Here is a 14,396-nt window from a genome sequence, read left to right as displayed (position 1 = left end):
TTTGCTAAGGCATTGCTAAGCTGTTGTTCAGTGTTTATATGTTGTTGATAAGGTGGTTGAAAGTGAAAGATAAGGTGGTTGCTTGGTTATTATTAAGGTGTTGCCATGTTGTTGTGGGTGGTTGCTAGGGATTACTGGGCAGGTGTTATGCCATTGTTCAGTGGTTGCTTGGTGTTTGCTCGGATGTTAATATGATGTTGCTAGGTAATTGCAAGGGCGTTGTTAAGGGACTAGTGTGTGGTTGTTTTAGTATTACTAGGTGATACTAGGTATTAGTACAAAGTCGTATTTTTGATTGTTGCTATCCTACATCATTGTTAAGCCATTGCTAGGTTACTTGCAGTGTGTCTTTTGGAAACTTACCACCTGGTCCAAAGCCTTGATCTGGTGACAAGGGTCTTCCTACTTTCACTGGTCCTGAAGCTACAAGAGTTCAAATTAGAAGAATTGGCAAATGGCACAGGAATCTACAACTCTCGTGTAAAGTTTAAAGTGGTGTTCAATCCATTGGTAAAATAACATGCAGCTTAAAAAGATAAACTACCAGCTGCACTTCTGAGAGGAGCATGACGCTCATCTTTTGAGAAAGACTGTTAGTAGTATGAAGGTGTAGCCACGTGCATCCTACTGATAAACTCTTAAGGCAAATAAGATGTTTTCCAGCTATACATTAACTGGATCTTTCTGCGACTGCTGATGAATTTCAGTGCGCAGGGAAAACAAGCTGCTCACTTCTATTTGAGGACATTAGTGGAATAAGAGAAGAGAGAGCAATTACCTTGGTCATTAGCCATTTTGTCAGAGGGTTCGGCTAGCATGGCAAAGCAGGAGAAGAGACAAGTTAGAGGGAGAGAGGCGTGCAGTCAGAGCTAAGCATGAAAGATCAGTGATGTCAGGGTAAACGCAAAAGGTTAAGCTTGAGATTAGGTAAAAAATAGAGTATATGTTAACTCTTTCCCCGCCATTGATGGAAATTTTTCCATGTTTTCATTTTTATATGGTAGGGGGCGCTATTACGCATCTTCTAAAAGAGTATTGAATCTCGTGCAAAGAAGATGCAGAAACGAGCGATAGATGCATCTGTAAAATAACGTGATTATCAACATTAAACAGCATATTATTCAAAACTGCCTGTTATTGAATTAAATGTCGACCCCAGGACGAGCTACAGGACTGTGAAGCTTTGAGGTGTTGATGGATTTGAATCGATCTACTGTGTTTTTGAGCATCAATCCAGACGTAGTTTTTGACAAACACACAATTTTCTCAGCTTTTTGCTCAAAATGTTTTTTTTTTTTTTAATGAAACGTACCCAAATGCATGAAGCTAAAAAAAAACAGGGTTTTTGTTTTTAAAAAAGCTTTTAAAAAAACGCCGGCAGGGAAAGAGTTAATATAATTAAAGAACAGCATGCTAGTTGGTCTCTTCTGGCGGTTACACCAGTATCCCATCGTATCTTGGGATTCATTTCCCTTCATATACTGGTCTTTTCATCAGGAAGAAGTGATTGTTCTCATTCATCAGATGAAAACTGTCTCAGTAAATCAGCCCGTTTACCTTTAGGAGTGCGAAACTGGACAGCTTCAGACATGGGACCCATCCCCTTGGAGTTGCGCGCCTGGATCTTGAAGTAGTAGGTGGTATCAAGGGTCAGATCCTGAATTTGATGGGTTAGCCTGTTTCCCACTACTGGTTCAATGACCCAATCATGAACCACTGCATTCACATCAGTGCTGTAATAAATTATGTATCCTGGGAAGGGAGAGAAAGTGATACGGAGGCACGTTGTAGACGATTATATGAGGTTGCCACAAAATACAACCACCGACTTCCATTCACGGGATGAAAATGCAGACGTGAAACACACATTTATTTTAAAGTTGGTGAATTTTGCATCATGTGAAGACGTGTGACCAATAAAAGACAGTGACCTCTTTGCTGAAGCAAACTGTAAATCTGCAGGACTGCAGTAATTTGGAGTAGATTGTATATTTTTACATATTGGATGTTTTATGTGTTGAATAATGGTTTTAAAAGAGACACTTTTGCGTGTTCAAAGTCTAGTGTGACTGGTTAAGGCAAAATAAACCATCACTGTCTATAACCGGCGCTAAATTTTTAATAACATTGTCACCTGTGATCTTGCCATTGGCTTCTGAAGGCGGCTGCCAGTTGACGATGATGGTTCGTGGTCGTCCCTCTTTGCTCACTACAGTCACATCTTTAGGTGCAGAACTTGGGACTAGAGAGAAAGACAAAATGATTCAAGACTACAAATAGAGAAAATCCCTCATACATGATGTTTATTTCAAAGTTGAATGCTCAAAACAGCCAAAAATCTGCTTATTGTCATTACTTTTTACATGATGGGTTATTAAACTGAATCTTCTCTTGAAAATGGCATGCGCGTTTTTCAAAACGATATAAAATTAAAATGAACGCAGAGTTCATTTCTAAAGCCCAAAGTAAACTTTTGACCGCGTGACGTAATTTTCATAATGGTGCGTTCACACCAAACGCGAATAGAGCGTCTGGCGCCAGTGATTTCAATGTTAAGTCAATGTAAAGACTCGTTTAGCTTATTTTCATTACTTTTTACTAAATGGCATGCGCGTTTTTCAAAACGATATAAAATTAAAATGAACGCAGAGTTCATTTCTAAAGCCCAAAGTAAACTCCGACCATCCTGACCGCGTGACGTAATTTTCATAATGGTGCGTTCAACACCAAACACGAATAGAGCGTCTGGCGCGAGTGATTTTAATGTTAAATCACTGTAAAGACTCATTTACGTGCGTCTAGAGGTCCTGCGGCGCGAATGAGGCGTTTAGCACAGTATTCGCCTCATTCGGGCGTCAATTTCTTTTTACAATGCGGCAATTTCACTTTAGACGCGCGAATGGATTTAAAATGTTCAAGCGTCCAACTAGACGCAGTAGACGTGAATTTGACGATCTCTTCGCATTTGGTGTGAACGTGCAAGATGGAGCGGAACGTGTAAAATGAATTATAACCGGGCCTTAAAGGGATAGCTCACCCAAAAATGGAAATTCGGTAATTAATTACTCGCCGTTCCAAACCTGTACGACTTTCGTTCATCTTCGGAACACAAATGAAGATCTTTTTGATGAAATCTGAGAGCTTTCCGTCCGTCCATTGACAGCTACGCAACTACCACTTTGACTCTTCAAAAAGTTAATAAAACTAATCATACGAATTGAGCTGTTTAGTCCAATTTTTCTATTCTTCTAGAAAAATTGGACTAAACTTATTTCTTATTCAAGACCCTTATTCATCGTCTGGTGTCGTTTAAAGCCCTTTGAAGCTGCACTGAAACTCTCATTTGGACCTTGAACCGTTTGGACCCCATTGAAGGCCATTATATGGAGAAAAATCCGAAAACCTTCATTTCTTTTCGACTGAAATGTAGAGTACTTACTTGTTTCAAAAGTTGTCCCATGTGCAGTCATGCTCCAGGTGCTGGTCCTCCGGGCCTTCGTCACCATGACCGAGAACTCATACAAAGTGTTGGGCTTAAGACCCACCACCGTGTGAGAAAGTGTGGTGGTATTAGCCACCTAAAACGAACAAATCAATGTCAGGGGTGTACCAACCAAAAATGATCCACCTAATCCCGTGAGCAGCCTGGCTTCTGTTCACCATACCTTAAACTTTGTGTTTGCAGGTATGTTGGTCTTCCAGCGCACCGTGTAATAGCGTGCATCTGTGATCTTCTGGTTCTTGGGCAGCGAGTTGTCCGCCCATGTGACTTTGATGTTGTCGTGGCCCAGAACGGACGCCTGAACGCCCACAGGAGGCAGCATGGGTAAAGGTTCTGGTACTGGAGTGTATGGAGCATGGAAAAGTTCGTACAAATCAACATCAGGGTCTATGGGGTCTGCAAGCAAATTACACAACGTCCCATGGAAAAAATAAAAAGGTGAAAGGCGAAAAAAGGGAGCACGATTACGTGGGTTTTAGGACGGGAGACACGTAACGAACCGGGAGAACGGGTTAATGAGTTAAAATGGGAGTGAGGAGGGGGGGAATGTGGAGGTGGGATTGGGAAAGGGAGAAAGAGAGAAAATATTGTATTAGAACAGGATATCCAGAGCTACAGAGAACTACATCTACAATGAGTCAAGGAACTACATCACTGGCGTCTACATTACATACAGAAGGATAACGACCAATCTTAACAGGCTGTGAGGGATAGACTTAGTGTTTGGATAAAGGTCCTTGTACACATGTAACTTTCAAAACTGTTTAATGGTTTTGTCTACTAATATTTTTAATTTTTATCTCATTCTAAACCTAAACCTGTACGATTGCCTTTTTTCCATAAACCCATATGTGCTGTTGTGGCTGTTTTCAGCCACTATGGGGTATTTTGAGTCTTAATTTGGCCATAACTTTTTCTGTGTTTCAGCAAATGGAATGATTTTTGGTGACAAATCTTATTTTTACACATATTTTGGGAAAATGCTTTGACATTTTTCAAAAACTCAACAGTACACTCTGGGCAAATTCACTACCCTTTCATTATCTACTACTTTAAACTGCTGTAAAAATGTCAGATAAATTTTTTTTTTCAATTTTTTTTTTTTTTTTGCATAAATCTATTAATCAACCTCAGTACAGATCAAAACTACTAAATGTTTTAAAAAAATTCAGGATTTTAACTCTTTAATTGCCAAATTCATAAATTATGTCACTGAGTTGGGGAAAAAAACACACAAAATGACTTATTTTCAATATAAATTATGATTGTGGACTGGATTTTTTTAACCTTTTATCACAGTATTGGACATGTCAAAGATTAGAAACAACATTGGTTTTGATGCATTGTAAATTTTTGTGCAGCTCCAATTTTTATCTTTTTCTCCCTCATTTACTGTTCGTGGCTGTTTTTGCCCCCTTGACTTCCATAAACCAAATTTTTTGATTGCAAAGCCATGACACCATATAATCATGCATTTTTGATGATTGGTGGTTTTCCCTGTTGGGAAGAGGTAAAATTTGTCATTTTTACTGTTGATAACCAGGTGGCACCATTAACCCTTTTGAATCTTAATTTGGCCATAACTTTTTCTGTGTTTCAGCAAATGGAATGATTTTTGGTGACAAATCTTATTTTTACACATATTTTGGGAAAATGCTTTGACATTTTTCAAAAACTCAACAGTACACTCTGGGCAAATTCACTACCCTTTCATTATCTACTACTTTAAACTGCTGTAAAAATGTCAGATACATTTTTTTTTTGCATAAATCTATTAATCAACCTTAGTCTTGATCAAAATGACTAAATGTTTAAAGAAAATTCAGGATTTTAACTCTTTAATTGCCAAATTCATAAATGATGTCACTGAGTTGGGGGAAAAAAACACACAAAATGACTTATTTTCAATATAAAATATGATTGTGGGCTGGATTTTTTTTTTAACCTTTTATCACAGTCTTGGGCATTAATCAAAGATTAGAAACAACATTGGTTTTGATGCATTGTAAGTTTTTCTCCCTCATTAACTGTTCTTGGCTGTTTTTGCCCCATTGACTTCCATTATAACCACATTTTTTTGATTGCAAAGCCATGACCCCATATAATCATGCATTTTTGATGATTGGTGGTTTTCCCTGTTGGAAAGAGGTAAAATGTGTCATTTTTACTGTTGATAACCATGTGGCACCATTAACCCTTTAGACAGCCCTGTGGAAAAAAAAAAGCTTAGTTTCTGGCTTTTACATGGAGTTATATGGAGTATAAAAGTATATTAAAGTGTGTGTATGTGTCATTGTCATTTTAATGACAAATTAAATTAGTACCACTGTAGTTGAGGTCAAGAAAAATATTCATGACAGTCATAATATCATCATCACAGCCAATGCACATGCAGTTTAAAGTAATGTTAACCCATAAAGCTAAGTGGTTTCTTGAGTTTAATAATTAATCTGCTATGTCATGTTTATGACATATTTATGTTATCATAGTTATCATAATCTTAAACAATGTCATATTTGCATTAAAAATGTCATAATTGAGCAAAGTTGTCACAAACATGCATAAAACTTCCTTCATATTCAAGACAATGTCATAATTATGATGGTGTCATGTCAGTCTTCAAGTAAAGTGTTACCAACTTGTTTATAAAGCACAAGTTTGTATCGTAACAAAATGTATTACACCTTAAGTTTGGAAAATCTATTGAATTATCAGGATTAAATTAAACTCAGATCTGCTGCTCTAACGAATAATAACGCTTATACTACAATTTGACCAAATGTTTCCCAGGAGGAAAGGATTTTATTTTTCTTTCATGTCTTTTCATTTTAATTCGAGGTGCGGAAACAACGACCTTGTCTAGGTCAAGGCACTGGAGATGCACGTTTTTCTCCACAGCAATGTGCGGTGCTGCCCGGGTTTGCTGATATGAGACTGTCAAATACAAATATAGGGAATGAATCTGGAAGTCTGATCCTTTTATAGATTTAAAGCTGTTTGGCACCTGTTTTCCTCAACGCTCCCTCCAAGAATAACAATTCGCAGAGGGAAAATATTACATGAGAACACATTCTTTCTAGCTTGTTTTCAAATGGAAAAGAGGAGAAAAATCCGGTTATTTTCCAGAGTGATGAAGCGGACCTCTTTCACACAGCACTGTAAGTGTGTGAGGTTGATCTTTGAGGAACTCACAGTCAAACATAAAACATTGCATATATATAGAGAGCAAATTGCACAGTATTTCACACATATGAAATATTAAAATCTCCTTTTCTATGCTAAACATGTCTGTATATCCTGGAAGAGGGAAAATCGTCGCCTTTACCCTTTTACTAAACATTCCTACATTCTCTCTAATGGTGGAAGAGATGCTTGTGTGTGAAGGAACGGGTGAAGATTCCCTTGAGTTCAGTTAAAGGTAAACCAGGAGAAATGAGAAATACCGTGTACCACATTGCATGCTGGGAGGTAATAAGAGCGCACCATTGATCAAAACGGCAGGTGAGAAATCATCCAGTTTTTCAGAAAGTGGCCAGCTTTAGTTTTTCTCTCTTTCATTACTTGTCCAGTGTGAATCAAGTTTTCTAATTATTATTAAATAGCCATATTAATATATAAATCACAAAAATGTTGCCACATTATTCATAGTACAACAAACCTGTAATTTTTGTTTTTGACACAAAAAAAAAAATGTTTTTGAATTTTGAAATTGAAATTTAAGAAATACAAAATTAAAAAGTAATGATTAAAATCAAATTTAGTTTTTATAATACCAAAGTTTATTTTTTTTTTGTATAATATGTATGAATTTGGTTAATGTATGTGAATGACTGATGTGTTGCCACTTGACGTCTTCCGCTGCCTTTATAAGGGACCACAATGGAAATAAGTCTTCGGGCTTTATTGTGTTATCCGTGACTACTTTTGTATTTGATTTTAATGTATGAAATATTTCATATTTTTATATTTAAGTGGTCAAATAAAATCAGTCAATCAATCAATCAAATAATGCAGACTACGTTGTCTATCACTCTAGATAAAACATGTTGTGTGCCAAATTTGAAGTTGATATAAGTTCAGGTTTATTCCAAAAAATGTCCACCGGGTGACACACATTTCATTGATTTTTGAAAAAATAAAAAATGCATTATGTGTTCTCCTGTAACAAATTAATACATTTCTGTCACAATATCACTCGTATCACAAAACAGCCACCAAATATGGAGCCTTATGACCTTTCCGACGATGGGTTTTGTCAAGATTATTTATTATAAAATAGTTCATGAATTTAGCAATGTGAAACATGACCCCGCCCACTAGGGGGAGGAGCCTGCTAAAAGGTTTTAAAGGAGTACTCACCCCCATGTCATCCAAGATGTCCATGTCTTTCTTTCTTCAGTCGAAAAAAGAAATTAAGGTTTTTGATGAAAACATTCCAGGATTTTCTCAATATAATGGACTTCAATGGGAACCAAACGTTCAAGGTCCAAATGAGAGTTTCAGTGCAGCTTCAAAGGGCTTTAAACGACTCCAGACGATGAATAAGGGTCTTATCAAGCGAAACGGGCGGTCATCAAAATGAACGAATCTTTTTTCAAGTCATTTGGTTCATTCAACAAACGAAATGACTCGAAAAAAGATTTGTTCATTTTGATGAACGAGTTCAAACGGGAAAGTCACGAACGCTCATCACAGAACAGAGAAAGGCGACCATTTGAGCTTATAAAACTTAAACTTTGTTATTTATTTATTAAATGAGCGATCGTTTCGCTTGATAAGACCCTTATTCATCGTCTGGAATCGTTTAAAGCCCTTTGAATCTGCACTGAAACTCTCATTTGGACCTTGAACCGTTTGGTCCCCATTGAAGTCCATTATATGGAGAAAAATCCTGGAATGTTTTCATCAAAAACCTTCATTTCTTTTCGACTGAGGAAAGAAAGACGTGGACATCTTGGATGACATGGGGACGAGTAAATTATCAGCAGGATGTTGAGAGTTAAGGGGTTAAATCTAATTTTGCACAAAAATGTTTCTAGTTGCTCAAGAAAAACTGCACTTTTAGCACACATTTAGCACTTCAGTTGATAAAAATGTCAACAACGAGATCACCAGTGTTTTATAATGTTAATTATAATCATGTCAGCAAAGTGACTCATTTCCTCTTAAGATGTTCCTGTATGTCAGTGTTTAATCAAAGCTCTGCATCTCCATCATGCTCAGCGCTATTAAGCAGCCCTTCAGTTGTGAAGCGCAGATGGCTTTATCTGCATCTCATCATCATGACAATTCCTCGGGTTGCTAGGAAGAAAAGCACTGGAGACCACCAGACGGCCTCTAATGAGAGAACCATGCATAACCGTAGCATCACATAGAAATTCAACAGAAACTTAAGAGACTTCATGACATGGCTTAGACTCCATGAAGTTTCTTGAGCTAAATAAATGTGTCATCATCATCCATAAGGATTGTCAATTTACATACAATCCCATTATCGATCGCTGTTAAAATTAACAATAATTTAATCAAATAATTGCCATAACCTCAACATGTTACTCAACAACCCAACACACAAAAGGAGTTGTTTAAGCGTAGAAGCCAAGTTGGCTTTAAAGTGAATCACTTAACAAGTGCTTTTAAATTCACAAGACATATTAGAAGTGCTCTATTTTCATAGTGTGAAAAATCTTAATGAAATTTAGAAAATGAAAATGTGATCCGTAAAATCATACATATCTTGTGTCATACATCACTGAAAACTAGCATTTACTTCAATTAAAGACAAACTATTCCAAGTTTTTGTTTGAAAAAGTGCATCTTAATGATCCTTTTGCGCCACTTTTGGTTTGTAAGTTATCTTTGCGAAACGTTAGTAAACGTTTATTTCGAGCGGGTGATCTGGAACGAGCCCGAAAACAACATAAGACTGTGTGCAGATCACGGAGTGACGTTGACATGATGCTTCGCTAAAGCAATACGACTTCTAGGAAGTGAATTGAATTGTTGTTTTCCAACGTCAATTGAAAGTTAAACCAATGGAAACTGGACCAGTATAGTGGTTAGGATGATGTGTAGAGACCAATCAAACACTGTTTTACAGCTTGGGTTGGTTTGATCGCACGGATCGACAGGTCTTGGTTTATCATGTGACATAGAATTGTTTATTCAATGCACTTCTATTGTGGCGTTTACACTAGGAAGTAGTTCTTATGTTCCATAAAATTACTTGTTAGGAGTTTTTTTTTTTTGGACACTTGTTTAATTACACAACTACGGTGTGATCACACACCTCACACCTCAAAACTACACACTCTAATGATGAACTTGCTTAATCAATCATTTATAAGTTTTGTCAATTAAATTATTTTCGACAATTAGGGGTGTGCGATTTATGTGGAAGCTTGCTTTCGCCACTTAATGAAAAAAAAGGTAATTGCGACTTTTTAATCTCACAATTCTGACTTTTTCCTCACAATTACGAGTTTACATCTCGCAATTCTGACTTTATTCTCTGAATAAAGTCGCAACTGCGTGTTATAAAGTCAGAATTGCGAGATATAAAGTATCTCACAATTTGAGATTATATCTTTTTTGAATTTTGAGATATAAACTCACAATTATGTTATAAAGTCAGAAATGCGAGATGTAAATTCGCAATTGGGAGAAAAAAAGTCAGAATTGTGAGATAAAGTCTCAATTCAGTCTTTTTTTCTCACAATTGCGACTATTTCTCACAAAATTTTGCGACTTTATATCTCAGAATTGCAACTTTATTTCTCACAATTGGAACTTCATCTCTCAGAATTGTGACTATTTCTTACAATTCTGACTTCATATCTCGCAATTGCGACTTTATATCTCAGAATTGCGACTTTATATCTCAGAGACTTGCGACTTTATATCTCGCAATTGCGAATTTGTCTCAGAATTGTGACTTTATTTCTCAGAATTGCGATTTGCGACTTTTTATCTCGCAATTGCAACTTTATCTCTCAGAATTGCGACTTTATTTCTCAGAATTGTGACTTTATTTCTCAGAATTGTCACTTTATGTCTTGCAATTGCAACTTTATCTCTCAGAATTGTGAGTTTATATCTTGCAATTGCGACTTTATTTCTCAGAATTGCCACTTTATATCTCGCAATTGCGACTTAATTTCTCAGAATTGTGACTATGTCTTACAATTCTGACTTCATATCTCGCAAATGCGACTTTATATCTCAGAATTGCGACTTTATATCTCAGAATTGCGACTTTATATCTCGCAATTGCGAATTTGTCTCTCAGAATTGTGACTTTATTTCTCAGAATTGTGACTTTATATCTTGCAATTGCGACTTTATCTCTCAGAATTGTGACTTTATATCTCACAATTGCGAATTTATTTCTTACAATTCTGACTTCATATCTCGCAATTGTGAGATAAAAAGTCGCAAATTTTTTATATTTTTTTTTATTCAGTGGCGTAAACAAGCTTCCATAGATATATATCATCTACGATTATGTTGTGATTTTTATTTTAACGATGTGTCATTTGACATTATCGAATATCTCTTACTTTACAAAAACACACACATAAACTATGCGATTTAGTCTATTAAAATGCGTTTATAATGCCTCTAATATTCAAGATAAGAGGGAAAAAATACCTCTGTATGTCTTTTATACTTATATAATTTAATATAGTCAATTAATATCACGTTTTTTTCTCTCCAAATATCCACATGATTACAAATGTGATATTGATTTTAGACACCACCACACAGAATATGCAATTTATACTGTTTTAGATTGAGTATATTGAAGCTGTGTGTGTGTGTGTTGTATGACCTACCTGACTGGGGTCGTGTGATGGCGCTCTCGTACACAGGGATTCCCTCCCCCACGTTGTTGTAGGCCTTCAGTGTGATGACGTAGTGTGAACTGGGATCTGGCAGGAGGAATACAATCATTTAGATAATCAAACCCACGGCTCCACTGAGAGCTTCACACACATTCATCATCCTAGCAGGGGTGCAGATTTAAACACCATTATTGATTCTCGCTCGTGTAATTAGATGATTTGCGAAAACTGAAATTACGCCGTTTCTTCTGATGAATATTTTTTCTCTTTTCTTTAAATGTAATTAAAACGCGGTGAAGAGAGAAGGGTAAATCTCCCGCTCTCGAGTCCCACAATCCTTCATGGTTCCTTTCATTCACTTTTATAGACAACAGAGCTGTTTAATGAGTGCTACAGCACGTCATGTTTGTCTGATAACGATCATAAATCATAAATTAAACATGTTACCAAAAAGGGCAGTGGTATTATTGCAGGTTTAGGGATATAGCGGTAACATTATTTAACTTCTATAGCATCTCTTAATCTTAATTAATGTTAATTTCAGCATTTCCTAATACATTATTAAAAATAAATGTTGTAAGCCATGTCCAAGTGATCTGAGGGCGCGGGCGCTTTGTGGCTGAGGTTATACAAAACGATATAAATACTGTTAGTTTTCTCACACAAACTGCTCGTTTCGTGTCTTAGGCCATCAGTGTGTACTTACATTTACGAGTCATTAAATAATGTTTAATTTGGACTTCTCTGTGCATGCTCTTTGAGGTGGTGACCATAGACCTCCATTATATGACTGAGAGACAAGAACGGTTTGACCTAAAACTATCAAAATTGAAAACAAAGACACCTACATCTTGGATGCCCTTGAGGTAAGATAAAACATACCAAAAATTAATTTTAAAGTGAACTATCCCTTTAATCTGTGCTGTTTTACATTCAGTTGAAATCATACTGGGTGCAAACCAAGCGTCATTATTATAATGAGGGGTCTTACTCAAGTTCTCGATGGTGTAGTATCTCTGTTTGTAGTCCACTTTAATGGTCTGTGCGTGAGGGCTGCCGATCCCATAGCCGATAGTGTAACCCCTCACCACGATGTCCTGGTTCTCCGGGGGCGTCCAACTCACTACGATGCTGTTCACCAGAGGCCGCACATGTAAGGAGCTGGGGGCGTCCGGCACTCTTGTCTCTGAAACCAGAGAACGAGACATATTACACTCTGTCATCCTAATCGAGCAGCAGTTCTCACAGGAGTCCGCCTGTGTTTACCGTCCAGATCGCTCTCGAACGTCTCAGCCGTGACCCAATCTGTGGCGGGACCCGTGCCATTCACCGAAATGGCCGCCACTCGCAACATGTATTCAGTGCCTCGCTGCAGACCTGGAAAATATAGAAAAAAAACTTTAAAATTCTAATATTCAACAATAATATTGATCTGCCTGCATTGACACCCTTATATGAGAACTGAACTGAGATGGACGATGGCATCACTGTTGACATCTTCTCCGGAACAGCTATATATATAAATGAACTAAATTAATAATTTGTTTACAACAAAAATGAAACAAAACTGAGCTGGACTGTGACGCTATTTTCTTCTGGAAACAAACTGTGTTGCATTATTATTACAATCATTATTGAAACAATCTGTATTGGAAAAAGCGCTACACTGTAAAAATGAATATGCTTTATCTAATCAAAAAAATTGTGGCAACAGATTATAAGTAATATTATTAATTAGAATTGAGTAATAATTAACCCTCTGGGGTTGTTCGTTTCAGAGTCACACTCGGGGTGTTCGGGTCCAAATGGTCCAAATATTAAAAAAAAAAAAAAAAAAAAATCACAATTTTTTTTTTTACTCGTTTTTTATATAATATTTTTTCTTTTCTTTTTTGGTGTTTTGAAAATTAAAAAAAAAGAAAGAAATTATAATTAGTATTAATGCAATAATTATGACAAAATTTCCCCCAATTGAACATAATAGAAAAAATATTTTATTTTTTTATTTTTTTTATTTTATTTTAAAGCTGTATTTCATTTTAGAGTCAAGCCTAGGCCTCATAAAAGCAATTTTTGAAATGAGATGGATGCCATCTGGTGGACAAACTGAGCATTTTAAAAATGCAAAACGCATATAATCTGAATTTTTTTGGTGTGTTTGTGTATAAAAGTGTGTTTGTGTGTGTCTGTTTTGCACTCTTGATGTTTTATAGATTCACCCCTTCACTGTTGTGTCCTTTTTTAAGATCGTGGCTGATTTGTAGATTGTACGCACAAAAAAAGCTCAGTATTTTCACATTTTTGCCAATTTCCCATTCATTTTCCATGCGGGTTCATTTGGACCCGAACACCCCAAGTGTGACTATTTTTTATACAACCACTTAGACTATTCACATCCTGTCCCCAATTTTTTTGGGTGTTCAAATACCAAATACCAACAAAGTCACCATTCGGGTCCATTTGGGCCGAAAAACCCCAGAGGGTTAATCAAATTAATTCCTTAAAAGTTAACCATTTAAAATGAGTAAAACTTACAACAACAATCAAAAAAACATAAATTGAAGTCACCATTATGGTGATCAGTGTTTGTTTTAAAATGCCGGTTTTCTCCTTCAGTGATTCTGCTTGTTAACATCAGGTGTCTTCAATGTTGGCAATATAAAATAAAGACTTCTTAATTAATCTTTGATGTCTGTCTGTTAGTGAGATTAGCTTACTACTAGATTACTAAGTATTAGCAATAGTAAAAGTGAAGTACTTCTGTACATCTCAATCAACCAGTCAGCTCATTTCTCGGAAACAAACAGTAATGTGTGTTTCTCAAGCCATTTACTGAGACAAAATCGATAACCACACCCACATCATCATCATCATAGTCCGTGCGACACACTGACCTGCAAGCTATACAGCTTTGCCTCGAGGGCTGATTTATACACTAGACTGGCATGCTGTCTTTAAATAAGCCAGAGGTTGTAATTGCTTTAAAATGTTAATAAGCGTCTGCTTAAAGCGTCGAATGCAAAAGACAGAGCTGTTCCCACGGCCTTGTG

At 36.5% G+C, this 14,396-nt stretch overlaps 1 protein-coding gene across 9 annotated transcripts in view; it reads right to left on the bottom strand.

Moving 5' to 3' along the window:
- The window catches only part of neo1a (neogenin 1a), a 198,149-nt gene that overhangs the window by 12,179 nt on the left and 171,574 nt on the right, over positions 1-14,396 (bottom strand). For 6 of the 9 annotated variants that reach the window (XM_089135430.1, XM_089135315.1, XM_089116323.1 and 3 more), the window contains exons 14-22: positions 12,613-12,723; positions 12,338-12,532; positions 11,338-11,433; positions 3,666-3,898; positions 3,440-3,578; positions 2,135-2,242; positions 1,558-1,752; positions 779-811; positions 364-423 (exon numbers count right to left, since the gene is read on the bottom strand). In XM_089135430.1, coding sequence (XP_088991556.1) covers positions 364-423; positions 779-811; positions 1,558-1,752; positions 2,135-2,242; positions 3,440-3,578; positions 3,666-3,898; positions 11,338-11,433; positions 12,338-12,532; positions 12,613-12,723 — 1,170 coding nt within the window. The remainder of the gene's footprint in view (positions 1-363; positions 424-778; positions 812-1,557; positions 1,753-2,134; positions 2,243-3,439; positions 3,579-3,665; positions 3,899-11,337; positions 11,434-12,337; positions 12,533-12,612; positions 12,724-14,396) is intronic. The other 3 variants (XM_089135379.1, XM_089135477.1, XM_089135354.1) reach the window with 2 other exon arrangements.

This window comes from Pimephales promelas, chromosome 1 (genome assembly GCF_988280905.1).
Source record: "Pimephales promelas chromosome 1, fPimPro1.hap1.1, whole genome shotgun sequence".
NCBI lineage: Eukaryota > Metazoa > Chordata > Actinopteri > Cypriniformes > Leuciscidae > Pimephales > Pimephales promelas.
The sequence above is the reverse complement of the archived record's forward strand: the minus strand, read 5'-3'. Positions and strand labels throughout refer to the sequence as shown.